Source organism: Candoia aspera, chromosome 3 (assembly GCF_035149785.1).
Source record: "Candoia aspera isolate rCanAsp1 chromosome 3, rCanAsp1.hap2, whole genome shotgun sequence".
NCBI lineage: Eukaryota > Metazoa > Chordata > Lepidosauria > Squamata > Boidae > Candoia > Candoia aspera.
The window spans coordinates 60,257,871-60,276,957 of record NC_086155.1 but is presented as its reverse complement, the minus strand read 5'-3'; the positions used below and the strand labels follow the sequence as shown (position 1 = coordinate 60,276,957).

The 19,087-nt window shown below is 42.2% G+C and overlaps 1 protein-coding gene across 2 annotated transcripts in view; it reads right to left on the bottom strand.

The window, feature by feature from the left end:
• The window catches only part of LOC134493393 (cytochrome P450 4B1-like), a 44,491-nt gene that overhangs the window by 5,525 nt on the left and 19,879 nt on the right, over nt 1-19,087 (bottom strand). The window contains exons 8-12 of one of the 2 annotated variants that reach the window (XM_063297892.1): nt 15,859-16,049; nt 13,234-13,367; nt 11,226-11,290; nt 10,530-10,612; nt 9,663-9,830 (exon numbers count right to left, since the gene is read on the bottom strand). In XM_063297892.1, the coding sequence (XP_063153962.1) occupies nt 9,663-9,830; nt 10,530-10,612; nt 11,226-11,290; nt 13,234-13,367; nt 15,859-16,049 (641 nt within the window). Of the gene's footprint in view, nt 1-9,505; nt 9,831-10,529; nt 10,613-11,225; nt 11,291-13,233; nt 13,368-15,858; nt 16,050-19,087 lie in introns of those variants that run through there. The other variant, XM_063297893.1, reaches the window with a different exon arrangement.

Sequence of the window (19,087 nt, the reverse complement as noted above, 5' to 3'; positions counted from 1 at the left end):
AAGAGCACACATGGGAGAATGCCAGGGATGTACATGCTCCAGCACTGGTTCATCGTTTTCATCAGCTTTTTCCTCACAAACCCAAGCCTCACACTCTACCCGAGATTCCTCTTTCGGCTGAGCAGGCCGAAGAAACCCAAGCAGAAGAATTCGTGAGTGTGCACCTCCCCCCCCCCCCGCCTGAAGCCTTGACTCCAGTTACAGAGGAGGTGGGGGAACCGCAGCCCTCCACCTCGGTCTTACATTTCCCAGGGGGGAGGAGGGATGACTTTTCTAATTATCTAAATGTTTTCCAGCAGCAACCACCTGGCCCAGAAGCATTATCAGACCTGGAGAGCAGCACTGATTCGTCCTTGGAGGAGTTTTCCTTTGAAGATTTCTTAAACAGGATTCATTTCCGGCTTGTTTCAGCCTGGGAGACAAGCAGCATAAGGCTGCTGTGTAGGATTACCCATAGAGAACTATCTATTTTAGTCAGCAAGATCATCTTTATGGCTTGGTTGCAATCCCTTTTTGAGCATAAGCCTTATACATCATGCAAAATGGTATTCACAAGAAGTCCAGGATACAAGCGTATTGACAAAGCAGAAGATTGGTGAGGAGTAGTGTGGAGTACCGTTTCCCTTTGCACATACAAGAAACACAGGAATGCTTATGGAACATCTGGGAGACTTCCCAAATGGATGTCCTCAGAATAATAGACGGGTGTGCTTGAGTTATCCTATGTAAGATCCTAGAGAGGTCCATGTGGCTCCCATCCTGTTGGCATTCCAGAAGGCCTTGAAAACCTGGCTGTTTGCCTAGGCCTTGGGGTAGGGTGGATATGGCTTCCTTGTTAGAGGGGTTTTTGCATTTAGAGTGTTTGCACTTAGAGTGTGCTCTCCAGACAGATCTTTTGTATGTTTCATGTTGTGTATAATATTTTGGATATTGTTTTAAATTGTGAGCCTCCCAGAATCACTTTGGAGTCAAGCAGGGCCTAAATCTAACAAAATAAATAACTTTTGGACAAAAGGGTGTTCTTGGAAATAAAGATGGTGTGGAAAGCTGATATTTTATTTTGTAGCATGCCATAACTATTTGCCTATAATTATTTTCAAATGTCAGATAGAAGAGGGAACCTGGAAGACACAAAGAAAGGTGACTATGGACAAGTTTATTGAAAACCTCAACTCTAAACCTTGAGATTTTTGAACTTCTGTGGGAGCTACCAGATTTTTCATATAACTCAGTAGAACATTAGATGCTCTAGTCCAGTGGTCCTTCGAACAAGAAGGCAATCCAGTGGCCATAGGAGTAACCATCTTCTTGTCTATGAACCTCTTTTTGCACAAGTGGAGGAAGTCCAACACCAGACACCTGTTACAACAGTAGAAAAGCCATGGCTTTATGGCTGTTGGAGGCACATCAGGACAATCAAGGATCTATAAGCTCTGTTCTTAAGTCTCCTTGTTCTACTGATAAAGAAGCTCCTTCTCCAAAGCAACCCAGAAACTCTGCTGACCATTAACTCTGTTTAGTTATTCTCCTTCACAGACATTAGTAGGATGGAAAGTAAAACGAAGGGATATGGGAGTGAAATGTAACAAAATAAACCAAGCTGCTATCTCATCTCTCAACCTGGTTGCAAAAGGTTCAGCATCTCACAGAAAGCAATGGAGCTGTACTATCACAGTTCTCCTGTCTTGTTGCCCACGCATTTTTCTGGTCATCTGATGATCCAGAACTCAAGAGTATGTGAAGCTTAAGCATTTCCCTTTAGGAAATAAATTTCTATGAAGTTGTATGTAACACATGGACTTATATTTTGAAAAGACCTAGGAAATGAGAAGCTACAACTGTGTCCTGAAATCAATGGAAACACTTTACTTACCACTGAATTAAGTTTTCCTTATCTACTATGTCATGCACTTCATATTTCATTCACAAGTAGTTTGAAAAATTACAGTTTGAATACAGTTAGCTAAATAGCATCCAGTGTGATGAAACATGCTATCTTAGCTACAAAATGAATTGTGGGTGTGGTTTTCTCCTTGGTACTACCTTGATTAGGGTGTTGTTCTCTGTCTGTCTGATGTTAATCCCTGCTTATCTGGGTGTATGCTGCTGGAGAGGATGTTAATGTTTTCTACTACAGATTAAGGTTACTATGGTAACTAATCATTTTGGCCTGGTGAAGAGGTTGAATTTAATTGTCCCCTTTTCGGATGTTAATTTTTGCACCTGGGGGGAAGAACTTGCCTGGACTTGTTTTAGTTTCTGTTTCCCTTCTGTGTAGGCATGCAGAGAGTTAAGCAGCTCCCACTGAGGGCCTGTAAGAATGCAGAAGCTTTTAAATATGTTTTGCTTTCTGTAAATAAAATTATTTTTATAGAAATGCCTGGTGTGTGACTTTTCTGATCTCTCCTGGGCCAAAGGCTTTCCTAGCAACCTGCCAACAGAGGATGTGTCTTACGTAGTGGCTGTTATAGCCCTTACATTGTATGTTGTAGATGACTCCTGTTTTTTCCTCTTGGGCTACTGGGTCTTTTGATTTACTTAAGATGTTTTGGAGGCGTTTAGTTGGTTTGTGTGCTATGGTGATGCCGTGTAGTTGTAATAGTCTGTTGGTTGTTTCTGAGATGTTTTTGATGTATGATAGTGTTATCCTTTTCACAGATTGTGTTGGTTGTGCTGTAGTGGGTTGAGTGGTGAGACACCTTTTGATAAAGTTGCATGGGTATCCATTTTGTTGAAAGATGTTGTATAGGTGGCCTGTTTCCTTTTTCTGGTGTTCTGGGTTGCTGCAGTGTGTTGCACTATGTAGGACAGACAGGCAGAAGACTAGCAGAGCAGATCCATGAACACTAACTAGCAGTCAGAAGACACAATGAAGACTTCTTAATCTCACCACACATGGACAAACTCAATCATAGTTTCAACTGAGACACAGTGAGCATCCTAGATCAAGCTAAATCCAAAAATGCTAGGGAATTCCTGGAAGCTTGGCATTTGGACAAATCAGCCATCAATAGACACATAGATATAAACCTCATTTATACACCATTCAAAAGAGACAATAAAAAGCTAGGAAGGAAACAAAAAGACCAGAACACATCCTGTCCTGCAGCATACACCCAGATAAGCAGGGATGAACACCAGACTAACAATCAAGCAGAAAACAATACCCTAATCAAGGCACTACCAAGGAGAAAACCACACCTCCACCAACACTGGCAGGGCAAGGTACTGTATATAAACAGGAAGCAAACCCCACACTCAACTAGCACTGATGATGTTGCCTAGTTGGGTAATGAAACGTCTGCAAGCAAACAACCAAGCTCAGAGAGCACCAAGGACTCCACAGTTCACCCCTGAGCTACAGATATTCTCTTCTATTGAAAGAAAAGTTTAGAAGAATTATATTAGGAAAAAAAATGGGAGCTACCACTTTCAAGTCTACTGCCATATCTGTGATGATTACCTTATTCTAAATAAAACTCTCAGACTCAGAATCTTGATTCAGGCTCTTGGTTTATTTAGAAAAGAGTGCAAACAGGTAAAAAGCTGAGAATGAGAAAAGCGCGCCTAAACCCCAACTAAATATCATTGTTTCAAACATCAGGCCACCCCCTCCCTCGCATACAGTACAGCCCCACATTCCCAGGTGCTCCTAACGAGCTCTGCTGCTCAATGGGCGAAAAGACCTTGACAGTGAAGAGATAGCCACAACACATTCCACCCTGACATCAACCAGCCCGTTTCCCACACAAGGTTCCCAGCAGCACCCTCCCAGCCAGTACACGTATCAGCACCATGGCAAGCGAACTGTTACGTTGCAACAACACCGGAATGGTGAACATGACATACCGCCCCCCCCCACGAAAAAAAACCCACAGTCAAGGAGAGGGCTTAGCAGGATAAGCAGCATGAAAAGATCAAAGTAAATCAGGAGCCAACACATCTCGTGCAGCAACCCATTCAGGATGCGAAAAATGCTTCCACCTAACGAGGTACTGGAGAGACCCCCGGAGCCATCAAGAGTCAAGCACTTCTTTAACCTCGAAATGCTGTTGTCCATCAATCATGATCGGCGGAGGGGGCGGAGAGCATGGATGCCAGCGGGAGGAATCCTGAGCAGGCTTTAGCAAGCTGCAGTGAAAAACAGGGTGTAATCGCTTCAAATTATGAGGCAATTCCAAGCAAACAGTGACAGGGTTAATAATAGCAGTAACAGGAAAGGGCCCAATAAACTTGGGAGCCAACTTTTTGGAAGGCTGAGGTGACTTCAGAAATGTCGTGGAGAGATAAACTAAATCCCCCACCTGAAAAGCCAGGTGCTGCCGCCTGTGACGGTCAGCATGCTTCTTATAGGCAGCCTGAGCATCCCGAAGAGCGGTTCGAATGACAGGCCAAGAAGCAGAGCCCCAATCAAAAGTGGCCACAGCTGGCGTGGGCGGTTGAGGAAACTCCGGAATGGGTACAAAATCCCTACCAGAAACAATTCGAAACGGGGTCTGGCCAGTGCTCTGATGAACGGCATTATTGTAAGCCACCTCAGCAAAAGGAAGCAAGTCAACCCAGTCATCTTGATGATAATTTATGTAGGAACGAAGAACCTGGGGATGCCAAGCAGTAGAGAGCGCCTGCTCAGTACCAATGAGCTTCAAAAAAGCGCGCCAAAACTTCGAGGTAAATTGTGTGCCCCTATCAGTTACCAAACGGGAGGGGCATCCGTGGGGTCTGTACACATGTACCAAGAAAATTTTGGCAAGCTGCTGTGTGGAGGGAATAGAGGCACAGGGCACAAAATGATCCTGTTTAGAAAAATAATCCTTGACCACCCAAATGACAGTCTTCTTTTGACTGGGCGGGAGGTCCACAATGAAGTCCATGGAAACAGGGGTGAGCAGGGTCAGCCACCGGTTGCAGCAACCCCTGTGGCTTGCCCACCGCCCGCTTAGACATGGCACAAACAGGACAGGAAGCCACATAGGCTTTGACATCCTTACGCAAGGTAGGCCACCAGAATTGCCGCCTAACCAAATGGAGAGACTTCAAAAACCCAAAATGACCTGCTTGTTTGCTGTCATGGGAATGAGCAAGGATAGCAGAACGTTGAGAGTCAGGAACATAAAGATGCCCCTTAACCCAAGCAAGACCGTGCTCAAGGGATACCTTATCAGCATTAGCCAGAAGCCAGGGATCGGATTTCAACGCATCCACAAAAGCAGAGCAGAGCGCTGTTGACAGCGGAGGTTGTTTGCGAACCGGAGGGGAGGGAGGCGATTGGTGGCTTCGAGCGCGACTACGCGTGACAGCCACTAATCCCAATTGAGGTCCTGACAACACGGTGCCAACCACATCTGGGACTGGACCCTCGTCCTGTGGCAATCTGGAAAGGGCATCAGCCAAAAAATTCTTCTTCCCAGGGATAAATTTCAACTGGAAATTGAAACGGCTGAAAAATTGAGCCCAGCGAATTTGCTTTGGACTGAGGCGCCTGGGAGTACGGAGTGCCTCCAAGTTGCGATGGTCAGTCCAAACTTCAAAAGGGGAAGAAGCTCCCTCCAATAAATGCCTCCATGCCTCCAAAGCTGCCTTAACAGCAAAAGCCTCTTTTTCCCACGCGTGCCAACGCCTCTCAGACTCGGAGAATTTGCGAGATAGATAGGCACAAGGCTTCAAAACCCCTGAGGGATTCTTTTGCAACAAAATAGCGCCAATAGAAAAATCCGAAGCATCCACCTGCACCACGAACGGAAGGTCCGGGTCAGGGTGAGCGAGGACCGGTTCCTCAGTAAAAAGAGTCTTGAGCCTATCAAAAGCAGTCTGACATTCAGGAGTCCAGTTGAGCACAGCCCCCAGGTTTTTAACCTTACGGGTCTCCCCTACACCCTTAGTTCATAACAAATCAGTGAGGGGGAGGGCAATTTCCACGAATCCCCTGACAAAAGAGTGGTAAAAATTGGCGAGCCCAAGGAAACTTTGAAGTTGGCGTCTGGTTCTGGGGCGCTCCCAATTACGCACCACCTGAACCTTCACAGGATCCATCTCAATGCCATTAGCTGAGATCCTGTAGCCAAGATAATCCAAAGATGATTTGTGAAATTCACACTTAGAGAGCTTCGCATAAAGTTTAGCGTTGCGAAGTTTGGTGAGAACCTGTTTAAGAAGATGTTCATGTTGTTCCAGAGACTCAGTATAAATGAGAACATCATCCAAATAGACCAACACCCCTTTAAACAAATGCTCATGTAAAACATCATTAATGAGTTGCATGAAAACACCTGGAGTCCCCACTAGACCAAAAGGCAGAACCTTATATTGAAAAGAACCCAAAGAGCAATTAAAAGCCGTTTTCCATTCATCCCCCTCCTGGATGCGAATGCGGTAATAGGCTTCGTGAAGATCCAACTTGGAAAACACTCTGCCCGTGGACAGATGTGCAAGCATGTCTTTGACAAGGGGTAGAGGGTATTTGTTGGACAGGGACGCGGAATTCAAGCCACGGTAGTCCGTACAAAGTCTCAGGGTCCCATCTTTTTTCTCCCGAAACAATACGGGAGCCCCAACAGGTGAATTTGCCGGTTCAATGAAACCACGAGCCAAGTTTTTGTCAATGAAGTCCCGTAACACCGACAATTCTTTTTTAGTCATGGGGTAAATCTTTGGCTTGGGTAAGGGAACGTCTGGCAAGAGTTCAATGGAGCAGTCTGTTTTACGATGAGGGGGTAACTGGTCAGCCTCCTCCTCCCCAAAAACATCAGCAAACTCAGCATACACATCCCGAAGACCCTCCAAAGGGGATGAGGAAACCAGGTCGAAAACCAGCTCAGCCCTCCCGGCAGTGGGAGGCAGCGCCCGACCCAGCAGAGGCGCTTGATAGAAGCCATCCTCAAAAGTAATGGAGCGAGACTGCCAATTGATGTAGGGATTATGTGCAGCAAACCAGGGAATCCCCAAAACCACCAAAGGGTTGCCCACTGGGGACACGATGGACGGGAGGAGTTCATAATGGGAACCCATGCGCAAAGCCACTTCACCAGTAAAGTGGGTAGCTGCCCCCCCTCCCGCAGTAGAACCATCAAGCTGTTGAAAAACTAGTGGCTTAGGGAGGGGAAAGCATGGTAAATCCAACTCTTTGACTAAGTCAGGATGGATTAAGCATCTGGAACAACCAGAGTCCAGCAAAGCCCAGACTTCAATGCATTTGGATTGAAATCCCAAGTTGATTTTGACAGCGAGGATAGGGCATTCAGCACTCACCATATTAGAGACGCGCCCGGATTCTACCACCTGCCCTGTGGCGCCGCTTAGGGCAGGTGGAAGTCGTTTCCCGCTGGCTGCTGGAAGTCTCCTAAGACATCACCCGGAGTGTAGACGTCTTCATCCTCAGCTGTCGCCAGCGCACCCGTCAGCCTCTTCGGGGGGTTAGTAGGTTTCCTTGGTGGTTTCTGTGGAGCCTTGCTGGAGCGGTCCAGAGGCTTGTTCTTCGGGCAGTCGATGGCACGGTGACCAGTTTTCCCAGAAGTGATGCATTGCCCCTGAGCAAAACGACGGTGCCGCTCTGCATCCCATCGCATAGATGGCTGCGGCAGCGGAGCACGGGCAGCGGAGACGGGTCGGTCGTCCTTGGTGGACATCATGAAGGTGCGCTGGGCATGTTCTGCCTTACCAGCCAGGCAAATCTAGTCATGCAAAGAGGCGGGATCATCACGACCTAATGCCCAGCGGTAGACTTCGCGATTGAGGCCATCCTTAAAACGATCAACTAAGGTGGCCTCCGACCATTCAGGCACTTTACCTGCCAAAACTTTAAACTCAAGGGCATAATCAGCGACAGTCTGTTGCCCTTGCACTAGTGATTTTAAAGCGTCCTTAGCCCTTTCCTTGGCCAAGGGGTCCTCAAAGTAGCATTTAAGCACAGCCAAAAACACATCGAAAGTGGCCAGCGCCGGCGCCCCAATCTCCGAGAGTTGCACATACCAGTCAGCCGCTCTGCCCTTCAGTTTCGTTGCCACTGCAGCTATTTTCTCTTCCTCCGAAGGGAAAAGGTGCCCATGACGTTTCATGAAACTGGCGGCATTGGTGAGAAAGAAGCAAAGGTTAGCAGGGTCTCCATCAAACTTCACTGGGAAATCCCGAGGAGGACCCCCAGCCAGAGGAACTCCAAGAGATGGCCGGCTCGGCGCTACACCGATGGGAGTGGATCCTCGGGGACCCGATGGAAAGTCCCGTGTGGGAGTGCGACCGTCAACTCCTTGTGCCGGGGAGGGCAGGAGGCTAGGTGGTTTAGGAGCTGTGGGATCACGGACAATCTTTACAACGTCCGCTAAGGCGGCTGACATGGAACGAAGGACGTGTTCCATGGACTCAATCTTGGACTCCAGGACCCTGATTCTGTCCGGGGTAGCGGAATCCTCGAGCGCCGCCCCCTTCGGCTGCGGGCTTTTCAACACCCCGGGGTGCAGATCCGACAGGGTGTCTGGCCAGCGGAGCTTCCACGTGGTACGGGACGTGCCGCTCTGGGGATCCGCCAGGGCATCCCATAGGAATTGCTCCTGCCCCATTAAATCGTCTGGAGGAGGGAGAACCCGCTTCTTAGAGCCCACAGTCAACGAAGAACCGCCTGACGGAGGTGTAGTTTGGGCAGGGACGGGCTTGGATCCCGGCTCGGGAAAGTTGATTCCGGGAGTTGTTCAGTCTCCTCCTCAAACTCCCCAGGATCTTTTCCACCTTCAGCCATCGCTAAATCCCCTTTCGTAAGAAAATCTTCCGGTAAAGGGTAGCGAGGTCGATTGATACAATGATTCTCAGCTTTATGTGATGATTGCCTTATTCTAAATAAAACTCTCAGACTCAGAATCTTGATTCAGGCTCTTGGTTTATTTAGAAAAGAGTGCAAACAGGTAAAAAGCTGAGAATGAGAAAAGCGCGCCTAAACTCCAACTAAATATCATTGTTTCAAACATCAGGCCACCCCCTCCCTCGCATACAGTACAGCCCCACATTCCCAGGTGCTCCTAACGAGCTCTGCTGCTCAACGGGCGAAAAGACCTTGACAGTGAAGAGATAGCCACAACACATTCCACCCTGACATCAACCAGCCCGTTTCCCACACAAGGTTCCCAGCAGCACCCTCCCAGCCAGTACACGTATCAGCACCATGGCAAGTGAACCGTTACGTTGCAACAACACCGGAACAGTGAACATGACAATATCACTCCTATTTATGGATCTACCAAGAGAGGCAAGAGGGATTGATGTTCACAACTACAAGCAAATACAGGAAAAAATAGTGGATTTGATTACTGGGTGAAACTTTTGTCAGTATTCTAGTTAATCTAAGAATGAATTGACAGTAGATGAAGCCGAATATCTTGGTCATTCAACCTTTTGTCAGGAGAAAATATGGCTTCTGGTACTAATTATTTGCAAACAGCATTCCATAATTTCCACGTGCTCTTTCTCACTTTCAACAAATTAGCACTCCCCAGAAGTACTGGGATTTTAATTCTCAGCCAACTTGATTGAAGTCCCAATATTTTTGGAGAGCAACAAATATATTCTGGAATTATAATCTCAAAACATTTACAGGTCATCTGGCTAGATGAGATAGTTCTATACCAGTCTTTCCCTGATCCCTAAATAAATGATTTCCGCTGTTATTATAGGTTCACTCCAGTTTCTTCAAGCAAAGATGAATTCCAGTGTGAGAACGCAAGACAATCTGAGGGATTGGAACAGGCTGAGGCTTCGACAAATCAAGTGACAATTCAAACCGGAGCAAGGTCATAGCAAGGGCCACTTTCATCTCATTCATGGCAAACTGTTGTCCAATGCAGTTCCTGAAAGAACAAGGAAAGTCGGTTATCAAAGGTACCTCTGCTTGGAAATTCATTTCCAAATTCCTAACCTTCTCCTTAGACCACAGTTCTGTAAACTGGTATCTTACAGTTGTCCTAGGACTCGCAACTCCCAAAATTCTCAGACAGCTAATTTATCTTGCCCAGAGAGTTCTTTGAAAAATGCTACTGATGGCAACATTCTAAGCATGCTTCTGGGAAGATGTGGTCTTCTACTATGGGCTACTTTTTCCTTTTTTTAAAGACCCAGAAACCACTTAGGATTGATATACTGAGAAATTCTGCAAGTAAAAAAAAGGAGAATGGAGTCCCGTGCAAAGAATATTATCTTTTCTACCACCATGTCTTCTGCCACCAAAGGCAGTGAAAAGAATCAATAATTTTAAGAAGAAGACATTTACTGCTACTGCCAAGGAAAAGAAAGGCCTCTAAATTTTGTACCCACTTTTCTTTTTCCACTTTGAATAACAAATATAAAATGCAGATCTTTGGAACTAAAAGTCCTATCGAAAGAATTTTCATCTCAGCACTAACTCATTTTGTTCACCTACAGTACCAAAGAAATCTATTCATAAGCATCAGCAAGTAGGCTTCATTTTGTTTAGCTCAGTTTTGGCAAGACATGGACAAAGACATTCTCGATCAATTCAGTATGCTTATATCTATCCAATATAAACTCACCTTGGCCCAGCAGAGAAAGGAAGGAAAGCATGAGAATGTCTATTGGACATGTTCTCAGGAGAAAATCTCAATGGGTCAAACACCTAAAAACAAAAAGGTTCTGTTTCATTGATTTAAAGAAACTTCTTATTTCAAAAGCTGATTACAAAAGAAATATACAGTCTTTTTAACTGACCAGGTTATTAGAGAACATCAATCTCTATCAAGTGCCATAAAAAGAGAAAATTAGGATCACTTAAGTTGGTCTTTGGGACATATGAACACATACAAAGCTGTCTTAAATTGAGTCAGACCAACAGTCCAACTTGTTCAGTACTGTCTACTGTACAATGAGGGTCAATTACTCTTTAGACCTTCAAGCAGGAGACTTTCCAATCCATATCTCGAAATGCTGCGGACTGAATCTGGGACCTTTTGCATGCAAGCATGAATTCTACCATTAAGTAGTCATCCTGGGACAAATCTTAAAAATATTTTTGCAGGCAGTAATCCAGGGCTGAGTTGCTTTGTTAATGCTAAATGTTTTGCAAAATCAATCTTTTGCATTATTTTTATAGATCATGTTTGTGTTAATCTTAAGTGCCATCTAGTTGGACGGAGAAGAGAACTGTGACTCCTCCGGATTTTCCTCTGGTCAACTGAAAGGACACTGCTGTCCTTTTGGGGAAATAGTTACAATGTCACCAAGTACCGTACCTCTGGATTATCCCATATACTGGGGTTCTTGTGGATAAGATGAATGCTTATCACAGCCCAAGAGCCTGTGAAGCAATTAATACAGAAAAGGAGTCAAGTTGGATTGCATGTAATGAGATGACAATAACAGTTCTGATGGACTCATTGCTGGAGGTTTTGTGTCCATTTGTTGATGGAAATTGAGACAGTGCCTATGGCTGCAATCCTATATACAAGTGGTAGGGACTTGAGAATCCTTGATGTTGCTGAACTAAAACAGTAGTTCCAGCTAGTGTAATCAAAGATGAAAGGAGAGCTGTAGGAGTTATAGTTTAACAGCATCTTGAGAGAGACATGATTCCACCTCTGCTTATTTGTTATGTATAGCCCACCTTTCCTTGAGACAGGGATTGCCAATATTTTTGGCATCAGTGCACTGTTTTGATTGTTTAGAAACCCACATACCTCCTCACTAGAACATCTGTTAAATCGAAACCATTTTGCATAAGCCCAAAAGTCTGTTTTCACCCCTTATTTTCCAAGCAATTTGCCACTAATCCTCTCCTGATCTGCCCAATCTTCATAACACCCTTCCTCTCTCCTTCCATCAGTTGCCCAGTCTTCCAACCACAAACCCACCAATCTTGCAACTTCTTCCATCCTATCAATCCACCCATCTACATCCATCTTCCCAGTCTATTAGATCTTTGTTTGAAAACTACTGTTTTTTTAATATTATTTTTTCTAAAAAAAAAAATCATATCCTCACAACCTTCCACCTGGAATATCTTCATCCCCCTCACAAGAGGCTTGCTCTCAAGTTTAGGAATTCCTTCCCCAAATGTTCAAAAGGCATGGCTAGGTTGTTCTCCAAAGACTGGAACATATCGTTCTGTTTTGTTCAGCCCTGATATACACCCACAATAAAATTACAAAGCAGTGGAAGAGTATAATTTGTTCACAACTTTATCCTGTAACCAGAGCTAATACTCCTGTAGTGCTAACATGCAACATTGATAGCTTTTTAAAAATGTTTAATTGATAACAAAAGTTTTCTCCTGCTTTCTATACCACATTAACATTATCCAAAAATGACATGAAGATCTTGGTGCATTATCCTGTACCTCTTCACTTGTAAATGAACTTCACTCTTTTCAGTGGCACTTTTAATCTTGTCTTCAATATAATGAAACTTTAGCCATGGATGCACCATTTTCTGTTCCCTAAGTAATAAAAATACTGGCAATGCCTCAAATATGGAAGAACTCCCAGTGTAGCTTCTGCACTAGCCCTATATGAAAATATTGTTGTTGTTTTTAATTTAAAGTTTTAAGCATTCTTCTTACTTCTTGGTGGTTTTCAATACCCGCCTAAAATCCTTCTGAATGTATTGTTTGAACTGGGCATCTTGAGAATGGTTCCATAAAGGACTGATTCCAGAAAAAAAGTATAAGCGGAACTACTGGTCATCCTATTAGCATTTATGCTATGGGATCCCATTTGGATGGCCTACACCAGCAGAAGCGCGGGGAAAATTTGATTCTATTAATTGACTTGGATATCTCAGTAGCTTTCAGTGCCCTCAGCCATACTATCTTTCTAGGTAAGGCTTTTCTTCAACAAAAATAACATGCATTTTTTGCCAGGTCCTCTGGGATTGTTAGTCCTAATTCAATTCCCAGCAGAAAAAGACACTTCACTCACTCATAAAGTGTGTCCAATTCTTATTCCATTCTTGCTACATACTAAGATACGTTACCGGGCCTTCAGGCAGTGGAAGGCAAGGGAGTAGCAGGCTCAACTGTTTATATGTTGTTTTAATTCCTTTTACGTTTTGTTAGCGAACTAGCCTGAGTATTATAGAACTGAAATAGAACCTCCTAGCTAAATTAATAAATTAAACAACCAATGTAAAAACAAGACAGTTTCTCTCTTAGGCAGAGGCAAATTGTAACAAAGATGACATGTATTGAAATGATACAGCTAAAAAGAATCCATGGATATGAGAGAGGAATAAAATGAATTGAACCTTCAGATAAAGTTTTCCCATCAAAAAATGTAACAGGCTTGCTTAGTTCTCGGGACACTCCAGGTACTGCAGGGTAAAGGCGGAGAGTCTCTTTAATACATAAGGTGCAGTAAGTCATCTTGTTAAGATCATCCCTGGAATATGTTGAAACAAAGGAAGTCAACAGATCAGTTACGAGCCAGATAAGTCATTTAAAGCCAATCCTATGGACCTTCTGTGCTGGCAGTGTCTGCATACTGACAACTTCATTGAGATTCTATGCCCTCTCTGTAGCAAGAACACAATCACAGCAGCAGAACCAAGAGCTAACAGAATGCAATCAGTGGCCACCCTTATAATATCTATAACCACCCAATACTCGCAATATCACTCACTGATATCCCAAACATACCCACTGGATGAAGGACATTGATCAACATGTAGTTATAAAAGAAACAAAAAACATTTTTAAAAAGAGAGTCTCACACAAATAAAATGCCAGGTAAATTATAGGGCTGTGCACCATTCTGGAAATAATTAGAAAAAGGTACTTCAGAGTACACAGGGACATGAACACAATACCTCTTTGAAGCAGCTGCATCCTTTCCTGTAGTACTGCAGAGGGCAACCATATACTGTAGTTCCAGGAAAAGATTTTACTACTTTAAAGGGTTGCAGACAGGTGCTGAGTTTGCATTCCTGAAGAATTCAAAGTACTGTTTCCAAAGCATTTCTGAGTGCTGCCCTAGCAAACTATACAGTATTCACCACTGGGCAGGGGTTCAAACAACCATGTAGATATGAACATACAGTATATCTGGGTTTATAAAAGCTTATGTCAAAGTCCTGTAAATATCCTGAAATAAAAATACTGGTTTTATAAATTTAACTAGATAACATGGAGAAAGCAAAAAAAGAGAATAAATTTATAGTCCTTAAAATCTATCTAAGGACTTAGCTATGTGATCCAATTTTGGATCATCTGTAAATTTCATAAGTATTCCCTCTGTCTTTTAATTATTAATAAAATGGTTAAAGAGTCCATTTAATACTTCCATTCAGTCTGATGAAGAACAATTGATTAATACTCTGAGTATAATTTTCAAGTCAGGATTGTACCCATTTAATTGTCATGTAATCCAACTCACACTTATTAGCTTATTTACCAGAATGTCATGAGCCCTGTATTCAAGCCTTGCTGAAATCAAAGTGTATTATATCTACAGCATTCCCACAGTCTATTAAGGAAATTATCTAGGAATGGAGAGAAGGAAGCAGGAATTCCAAAAAGGAAGTGTTTTTTTCAATTTGTAAGATGTATTGACTATCTCAATCCTAAGGGACTCTAGGCAGTGTACAAAATATAATTAATAATTATTTATTAGGTTTATATCCCACCTTTTGTATAGGCATTCAAGGCAGCATACATGGTGCTCCCTCCTATTTCTCTCCACAGCAAAAATCCTATGAGGTTGGTTAGGCTGAGAGAGTGGGACTAGCCCAAACTCAACAGTGAGCTTTTGTGGCTGAGGAAGGATTAGAACCTGGGTTTTCCCACTTGTCATCCAACACTTTAATTACTACATCACACTAACTCTAATAATACATACCGTAAACAATAAAACCAACCATTCTGGTGTTAGTGACTATACAATCTCAACCTCCAGAGGCCTTCTGAAAGAGCCAGGTTTTTACTAGCCCTTGAAGGCCACATGAGTAGTAGCTATCCTTGCCTTGAGGTGGTGGTGGAGGCAAGTTGTTCAAAAGAAAGAGAGCCCTGCCAGGGAGAACATCTACCATCGAGCCCCCTCCCATTGCACCTCTTGATAGGAAGGGTCCTTCAGCAGGCACTCTCTGGCTGTCCTGGGAAAGGGAGCTACCTGGGAAAGGGAATCTCTAAGCTAAGAAGCCTTGGCAATATAGGACTTTACCAGCATCTTGAACTGCATTTGGAAACACATCAGTAACCAACGCAACTCCCACAGCAACACTGTAATACAGCAGTACTAAGACTTTCCTGTAAGTATGTGGGCCGCTGCATTCTGGATCAGCTGAATGGTGTCATGATTGGTATATTTTTATAAACAGTTTAGAGATATGGGTAAGCAATGAAATAGCTGAAGCTGCAGATTATCTCAAATTACTTACACCAGTGGCTGCCAAAACACAAAACCTCTGCTCTTTAATATTCTTCCACTTAACACTTTTCATTTTCTTTGCAGTAATTGACCATCAATGTTAACAATATGCTAGCATAGTGACTCTGTCCTGCCCAGGAAACATTTGAAGATAAAACTCGTCTATGGGACACATACTGCAACATCCACATTGCAACTGAACAACAGTTTCCTTTATGTTTCCCTCATGAAGATTTTGGGGTCTTCAACCTTTCACTAAGGAAATGAATGTAACATATGAAACACAGTGAGAGTTAACATCTCAACATTTCAGCTTGTCTTCTAAACTCTAAATGCTCATTTCTATAGGCTGTGGTGTTTGCAAGGGAGTAACAAGCAAAATGGCAGTTGTAACATTGCAAAGCTCATCCCTTTTGAACATGTGTCAATGTCACATGCAAGTACAAAGGGGTGGGATTTCAATCTTAACACCTATAGGAAAACTATCCAATAATATATGGAAACTCACCACTCAATGGTGTCACGATCCCCCAGAATGGTCTTTATTTCCTCTCTACATCTCTGCTGATGCTCTGGATTCTGTGCAAGGCAATACAGCAGCCAAGAGATTCCACTGGCTGTGGTATCATGACCTTCAAACATGAAAGTGTCTACTTCAGCACGTACCTCTTCATCTGATAATCCAATGCCATTTTCATCCTAAAGATTGAGAAACTTCTAGTAGTAACATTTTATCCAGGGATTCATTTTTTGACTAGGTTCATACAAAACTCTAAGCAGTAAATATACCTTGTTTCATTTTGGCTCGTTAGTATTTTGTGACCCGGGCTTCCGGGTGAGGATCTATGGTGGACTAGACATCCCTGAAGGAGCAGGGACAGCATTGCAACGATCAGCAGCCAGACAGTGAATTCTGGTCAGCGCTGCGTTTCCAGATAAAGGAGAGATCATATGATCACCTCCTTGCACTCCAGACGGCTGCTCCTCGAGTGCAGACTGCAGGAACTGAGGTTTCTGTGGTCAACTTGTAAGGTGAGCAATTGGGAGTCAAGGGGTTTCAATCAAGCTCACAGCCATGATGCAGCCTATATGGACACAAGGTGTGCACAAGCCTCACTTTGTTAAACTTTTGGATGTAACTAATTTACAGCTAAAGAGAGAATATCTGAGCAGGAGGATAAGAGAATTCCACTTGGTGACTCAACATTCTTTCTGGACTAAAAAGGAAAAAAAACAGATATTAAAGATTTAAAAACTTTTAGCAAAAAGCTTAACAAGGAGTAGATGTAAGAAAGTTTAAAATGGATAAAGGGGATAGTGTTTTTGAAAGTTTTTTTTTTGGTGAAAGTGCTTTTGAATAAATTGGAATTAAAATAGACAAACAAAACCAGACCTTCATGGGAATATTTTTTATTTACTATTAAAAAGTGCAGACAATTTGTGGATTTTTCAAAACAAAAGATAAAGGTAATATGAACCAGACTGTGATGCTGGAGTGCCATTTGAGATGAAAGTATTAAGGGCATAGGAAGAAAAAACAGAAAAAAGGGGAAAGCTTGCCTTTTTCTCTTTCCTTGTAATTGAGACATTTTCACTTTTGGATTACAGTACTACAATAGCAATCACCAGAAAAGCAGCCAAAATAGCAGAGGGGAGGAGAGGATCACTAGAGCAACCTGCAGAGAGAGGTATTGCACCAGATTTACTTCAGAAAATGTTTGAGGAACTGGGCAATATGTTAGCTGAATCACTTGATACTAAATTGACAGCTTTTGGAAAAAGAATGGATCAAAGACTTGTAAAGATGAAATAGGAGATGAAAGAAAAAAGTCAAGAAGATGGAAAACTCTGTAAAACACGTGTCTGGAGATGTAAAACAAATTAATGACAAAGTGGAAATTCTGGAGAGTGAGACAGACGTTATGGACAAAGAGCTGGAAAGAGAATTAGATAATTTGGTACTACTAGAACTGAGAGAGAAGGAATTTTGTTCGAGATTTAGAGCAATTCCAGAGGATTCTGGTGAGGATATTAGAGAAAAAGGTTATTAAAGTTTTAGCAAATTGTTTGGATTGGGATGAGGAAGATACAGAGGCAGAAACTGATAAGGTATATAGAATAAATACAAGATTTGCAAGAATAATAGATGTTCCAAGTGCACTCTGTCAGGAAGAAGACAAGAGATCAAGTTTTGCAGCAGCATTTTAAAACAAGACTGAAGATTGATAATACAGATGTGATTGTTGTTTGTGAGATACAAAAAGGAACAAGATAGGGATGCCCACTATTTCCTCTCTTGTTTATTTTGGTTCTTGAAATACTGAATACTGATATACTAAGACAAGATGAGAGGATTGTGGGAGTAAAGATTAAAAAAGAAACTCATAAGTTAAGGGCTTTTACAGATGACTTGGTGTCAGTTTTGGAAGATCCTTTAAAGGGAATTGAAACATTAATGGGGAAACTAAAAGATTTGGTGTATTAGCAGGTTTTAAGATCAACAAACAGAAGATGAAGATGTTAACAAAAAACATGAACATGGAAGATCAAACAGCATTGATAAATAAAATGAGTTTTAAGATTGAGAAGAAAGTAAAATATCAGGGTATCACTATGACAAATATGAACTGTATGTTATTTCAAAATAAGTATGTTAAGACATGGAATGAAGTTAAAAAATATATGTTAAGATGGGAGAAGCTACAACTGTCACTGCTGGGGAGAATTTCTGTGATAAAAATGAATGTCCTGCGTAGAATGATGTTTTTGTTCCAGACAATACCTGTTTTGACCAGTGATACTGGAGAGTGAGGATGTATCTAAACAGTGCAAGAGGATATATCTAAATTTGTGTGGCAGGGGAAAAACACATGAGTTAAATAAAAGGTGTTACAGGATGCAAAGGAAAGAGGAGGATTGGGTTTACTGATTCAAAAATGTATTTTGCAGCTTGCTGTCTGGTTTGGATAAAAGAGTGGGTGCTATTTAGATATAGAAAGCTTTTGGAATTAGAAGGACATGACTTGAGATTTGGGTGGCATGGGTATTTGTTGTATGACAAAGTCAAGGTTAATGTGGATTTTAAAAATCATTATGTTAAACATGCCCTATAGAGAATGTGGAATATATACAAAACCAGGTTGTGCCTGAAAACATCTTTGTGGCTCTCATCACAAGAAGCATTTTATAGACAAGAAATAATAGGCAAATACAAATGGCTAACTTATTGTAAGATACTAGAATTTTATCAAGGGGAATATAAAATAAAATCAAGAGAAGAACTGATGGCAGAGAGATATAGTTGCCAATGTTTTTCTTATTTACAGTTATTAGAAAGATTTAAAGTAGACAAAAGAGTTTATGGTTTTGAACATTCTAAGACTGAGTTTGAAATGGAATTATGTACAGATAATGAATATGCAATTGCTAAAATGTAGACACTTCTATTGAAATTTGAAACAGAAGAAGAACAAGTGAAAGACTATGATAAAGTGGGCTAAAATTTTTGGTTATAATGTACAGATGGAATAATGGGAAATATGTGGTTGAGAGGATTGAAATTTACACTATGTTATAATTGTAAAGCGAATTTTTACAAAATGATGTACTGTCGTATATGTCACCACAGAAATTGTCTAGAATATACAAAGGGACTTCAAATTTATGTTGGAAATGTGAACAAGAAGGGACATTTTATCATGTTTGGTGGACATGTAAAAAAGCCAGAAAATTTTAGA